General features: G+C 45.1%; 1 protein-coding gene across 1 annotated transcript; it reads right to left on the bottom strand.

Moving 5' to 3' along the window:
- Window positions 1-643: 643 nt before the first annotated feature.
- Window positions 644-2,449, bottom strand: LOC109417236 (uncharacterized). The gene is made up of 2 exons (XM_019691348.3): window positions 1,197-2,449; window positions 644-1,139 (listed from the first exon to the last, which is right to left on the bottom strand). The coding sequence occupies exons 1-2, from the start codon at window positions 2,447-2,449 to the stop codon at window positions 644-646; spliced, it is 1,749 nt and encodes a 582-aa protein (XP_019546893.3).
- Between the last annotated feature and the right edge of the window lie 3,412 nt (window positions 2,450-5,861).

Below are 5,861 nucleotides of genomic sequence, written 5' to 3'. Positions count from 1 at the left end.
CGAGTGATCGGACAGATCGAAACCGCCGGGCTGATGGACTTCTGGGTCCGCCGGTACGGAAACTACAACTTTTTCCCGAAAAGGGTTGAAGTCACGCAACCGACGGCCCTCAAGGTCGACCAGCTGATGGGATGCTTCGAGTGCATCTGCGTCCAGTGGGTCGTCAGCTGTGCAGTGTTTGTACTGGAGCTGTTGTCCCGCTGGTTATCCGGACTTAGAAGATTTCTGGAGTTTCTCGCACACAAGTAGATCGCTTATTGAGGTCACGCTATACATAGTGGAATGCGCCTTGGAGGCTACAGGTAGGACACTGTTTATATTCTACTAGATTATTAAACTAAGGTAAACTAAATACATGTTCAACCTTATTGATTAAAGATCCAACATCCAAGTCTTGGTACTGCTTTACCCAGTATTCTGTTATAGTCCCGTTATCATGGTTAACGACCGCTCTCATTTAACCTGTACCTTTAAGGAGTGTCAAAGAGTACGAGAACATGAACCCGCTGGATAGAGTAGCTAAGCCCAAGTACCTACCTCTCTTTCGGTGTTTCTGTCGCCATAACTTTGTCCTTGTACCTAGGCTTTATTTGCTTGAATACTACAGATTTAAATCACAGACAATTCTAAATCAGCTACGCATTCACTCCCTGTAATCCCCCATACCGCTCAATCGTTCCAGAACACTTCTCATCCAACCAACCCTCCAGGAAGCCAGCTCCAACGCAAAGATCACCAAGCTAAACCCAAACATCGCACCGCACAGTTCGTACATCACCGCCAGGTGCCCATTGCTCAACTGTCTCGGCTCGGAGCCTCCCTTCGACTCGACCCTATTGAACTCGTAATCCCCGTACAGGTTGATCCAGTAGCTCATCAGCCCGGAGGCCTGGATCCACTGTATCTGGCGGTCGAACTGTCGCGTCAGCATCGACATCTTCGGGTAGTAGATCGTAACCGTGAAGGTCGATATGAACTCCGGACAGATGTCCACGCGGCCACCCTTCCGGCCAAACAGCCAATTGTGATGGGCCATGTGGTCCAGGCAGCCCTGAACCACGTCCGGCGAGCCCGGGTGGTGGATCATCCACTCCAGCCGGTTGATGATGTTGTTCTTCTCCTGAGGGAGATGTCGAACTCTGTGGAATTTGGAATTCAGTGAGAAATGAGGAAGTTGGTGTTCAACGAGGAGTTACCTCAAAAGGCGATCTGGAAACGCTTCATAGTAGCGTTCGCCACTTTCAACGACGTAGTAGAGGGCGGCCGTTCGATCGATTTCGGCCATGGACCGCGAGGGAGGAAACGTCAACTCCTGCTGAAGATACCGGAACATTGCACTTTGGTAGAGTGATCTCATCACGAAACAGAAGTAGATCCAAAAGATTAGAAGAGTTCGGGCGAAGTTTCGAGTTGGCATGAGATGCATCGCAATGCCGAAGAGTACCTGAATCAGGTTCAGATACGGAGTACGTGTCTGTTGCCCGTAGACGAAGTTCCTAACGGTTAGGCTTCTGAGCTCGACGCTGGTGATGATGAACGCCGCCCCTGAAATCACTGTGGCAATGATCCACCATACGTTAGCTTGAAAAGGCCGAAAAAGTTTCTCAAAAGCGGTGTACGGACGACCTTTCGGAACTGCCAGCACCAGAGATGTAGTGTAGTGTGCCAATCCAGCTTTCAGTATTGCACTTCTGGCTACGGATATTCCTAGACAGGAAATTCCAAAGTCTACCTCCCCTTCCTGGATCATCCGCATCATTCCGGTGCTGTTACGAGGCAGTGCGTAGCCCCACTGTTCGCCATTCTTAGGTTCGAAGATTTGGACGGTGAAGTTGAGCTTCTCTTTCAAGGTGTCCAGCAGATCTCCCTCGAAGCCGCTCATTTTGAGCGGACCTGTCTCCGGGCGTTCCATGATCGTGAAGGGACGTGTTTCGAATGACCCCACCTTGAACGGACAACCATGATAAGTCAACGTTTTATCCGGAAAGTACTGATCGGATGTTTTCAGCTCAACTAGGTTCACCATAGCACAGTGTCCAGCAACGTACGGGAAGTACGTCCACATGCGCGTTCTGTTATCCCCGTATCCAATTAGTACGGTGTTGATAATCTGTAGATCCCACAAATCTCCGAAGACTCTTCTAGCAAACCCTTCGTCCACCACTCCACTGAACACTATTAAATACCTTCCGGAGAAGTCAAACCGTTCAACCGACAACATCACATACAACCTCCGGAAAGCCTCGTATCCATCTATCAGCATAACAGTACGGATGCAAGGTCGTCGAATACGGCCCTCAGACAGGACATCCAGTCTCAGCGTAACGGCACCCTCCAAACGAGTAACGAGCTCTTCCAGAACGTCTCGCAAATCCTGACCACCGTCCGTAGTCGTAGACGCCAACAGCATGAGAGACGGTGCAAAAGGATGCCGGAAGTCACGTAACATTAAGGAAACGGTAGATTCCACTAGCGATGAGTGCCCTGGTTGTACCGCACGAAGACCCGCACATATCATTAGCAATCTAACAAGCATAGTTACGCAAATGAGCATGGCCATCAATCACGGCAGATGCTTTTATACCGCGACGAGGCCGATAATTAGAAGTGGAAGCGTTACCCAAATGGAACGGCTAATTGTGTCGAAAGGAGTAATTAGTTGAAAGCATTGTTATAGCATGTCTAGGGTCGACCTTCATAAACGAGACGGTTTCTGCAACAAAGTCTGGTGTAGTTTGAAACAAGGTTGAAAGGTTCAGACGTAATCGTTTATAAGATACGAGTAGGGGTTCTAAATCTAATTCTATAATAGCGTTCAATCTCAGCACAGAAGCAGTCCTTTGAAGTGGAATTTCTGGAAATAATAGTAGAATTCCTGGAGTCTCTGGATGAATACCTAGAAAAATTTCAGGAGTGATTAAAAAAATCACCAGACGTGTTTACTTGAATTCCTGGATGAACCTGGAGGAATTTCTGAATGAGCTATTCGAAGAGCTTCAAGAGAATTACTAATATTTTGGAAGGAATTTCTTCAGAAATCCTGGAAGAACTTCTTGAAGGAATTCTGGAAGAACTTTCTGAAGAAATACTGGAAGAACTTCCTGAAGGAATCATGGAAGGACTTCGTTCAGGCGTCCTAGAAGGACTATCTTTAGGAACCCTGGAAGGACTTTCTTCATGAATCCCGGAAGGAATTCCTACAGGAATCCTGGAGGGACTTCCCCAAGGAATTCTGGAAGGATATTAATCAAAGCGACGATTGACGGTGTAAGAAACAGCGAGAGGGTTTCGGATGATCTGTCTAGTTCGTTCGAATCCTGCTGGGACTAGGCAACAAGGTGATGGACTCTCATGCCTACTGTTCAACATCGCCCTGTTATGCGACGAGCCGGGCCCAACAGCCGAGGTACGATTTTCACGTAATCCGGCCAATTTGTCTGTTTTGCGGATGACAGACAAAGGTCGGACTCGCGGTGAACGCGTCGAAAACGGAGTACATGCTGGCAGACGAAATAACGAACGACAGGGCAACCCTAGGCAGCAGTGTTACGACAGACGGGTAAACGAGTCGACAACGTTAGCCGCGAAATACGAAGGCGCATCATCAGTGGAAGTCGGGCCTACTATGATCTCGAAAAGAATCTGCGGTTGAAAAAGATTCACCATCACACCAAATGTACTATGTAAATACAAAACGCTGCAAGCAAGCAAAGTGTTCGTGCGTCAGGTGCTTAAGACCATCTTTGGCGATGCGCTGGAGAACGGTGTATGGCGGCAAGGAGTGTTCCACGAGCTCGCTTCACTCTACGGCCAACCTAGCATCCGGAAGGATACGATGGGCAGGGTATGTTGCGAGAATGTCAATCAAGTCGCTAGGAGCTACAGTTTATTGCTTCTGACTTAGTTTGTGTGGTTAGCTAACTAATAACCACAGACAAACAGACGTAACACTTCGAACATTTTTCGATTCAAATTACAGTCACGGAAACATATTCGCCCAATGCTAAAAGGACTAAGTTTGACCGACCATCAACTAGGTAGCGGTAGTGAGCAAACGTCAAACTCGAACAAAAACGATACGAGCGCCGCGGTTGGGCAGTGGGCAACTATCAAATTTTGAAAAAACACCGTTAAATTGGTGAACGATGGGAATTATAAGAATGTTACGTCTGTTTGTCAGTGTAATAACATTAATTTCTATTAATTCTTGAATCCAGGCCTACTACAATTACTATCAGGCGAGGCCTGCTACATCTTAGAATATGTCATAGAACGACAGCCATCTTGAAATAATTGATTATTGTACAAAACTTCGCATATATCCTTCAACTGGTTCCGGTGGCACCGGCGGAACGTTGTTCGTGCCAAACGTAGTTTGTACCGGACCAGCAACTTCTTCCAAGGTCGGTGGCGAGGTGGCAACAGGAACTGAAGCTTCGACAACATCAGGCTGTTCTTCTAGATCAGCCACTACCGCTGTAGCTTGTAGCTGTACTTCATCGCGCAATAATAATATCAGTAATAGTGAAAGAGAGGGAGAGAATTCCGTCTATTCCTATGTAGCAAGGGCGCTCTAACCAGCTTGGATCTTCCGTTGTTTTCCAACAATTCGATATAATGAACGAAGCACAGACAAAATTCTTCTATTGGTTCAGAATTGGCTTCTTTAGATAATTCCATATTCTAAATCTGCATGGCAAACTGAGCCGAAATCAAAATTTTCATGAATTTTGGTGCCCGGGAACCTATTTTAAAATTAAAATGAAGTTTGTATGGGAGTAATTTGTCGGATCACCCCTCGTTGCATTTTGTACTGGGCGGAGCTGTCAAACAGTTACCCAGCTGACGAAAGGTGATTTCGAATAATGTCTTAGAAATTAATTTTAGGTATCAAAAAAAAGTTTTAACAATCTGAAAAAAATCATAGTGACTCAAAAAAGGTGATGTTTTGTATAAAATCAAAAAATGATTACATTTTTCAAGATTTAAAAACCCAATTGGCTTCTTTAGCGATGTTGAGATTATTCCATATTCTGAATCTGCATGTCAAACTGAGCCGAAATCCAAATTTTCATAAATTTTAGTGCCCGGGAACCTATTTAAAAATCAGTTTGAAGTTTGTATGGGAGCGATTTGTCGAATCACCCCTCGTCGCATTTTGTACTGGGCGGAGCTGTCAAGCAGTTGCCCAGCTGTCAAAAGGTGATTTCAAAAAATCTCTTTGTAATTGATTTTAGGTATCAAAATGAAGGTCTAAAAATCTGGAAAAAATCATAGTGACTCAGAAAAAGCTGCTCTTTCGTATAAAATCAAAAAATCAATACATTATTCTAAATTTCAAAACCCAATTGGCTGAGTTATATTGCGATTTTTTTTTCGACTTAGACTTTGATGCGATAAATTTCGTCGTACTCATATTTCGCTTTCGATTTCGCTGTCAATCTCAGTCGCAGGGTTTCTGCAACTCGCCCGATAATGTGACAGTTTTCGCCGGCCGTCTCAATGTTTACCATTAAGGTCTTTTGTTCTCAGTCCACCAGCTGGTCATGTTTACACAACAAAACCAGCTGGTTCACCGATGTTTACGTTCATCCTTTTTGTTCTCGGCTACCCAGTTGTTTATGTTTTCATAACAAAATCAGCTGGTTTCGCCTGAATCGGGGAAAGAAGGCGAAAATGTGTCATAAATGATAGGTTAGTACCATATTAGGGCGAGTTCAATTTCGTTGCCAAAGTCTGATTATTCGTAAAAAATACAATATAGCTATAGCAAAAAAGTGCCCAAAATAGGACCCCTGCTGAGATGGTTCCACTTCCATATTTCCCTTTTAAACTTTCAAATTTTCACGACATAACCTCTA

This window comes from Aedes albopictus, chromosome 1 (assembly GCF_035046485.1).
Source record: "Aedes albopictus strain Foshan chromosome 1, AalbF5, whole genome shotgun sequence".
In the NCBI taxonomy this organism is placed as follows: Eukaryota; Metazoa; Arthropoda; class Insecta; order Diptera; family Culicidae; genus Aedes; species Aedes albopictus.
Note: the sequence above shows the minus strand (reverse complement) of the source record. Positions and strands in the feature narration are given on the sequence as shown.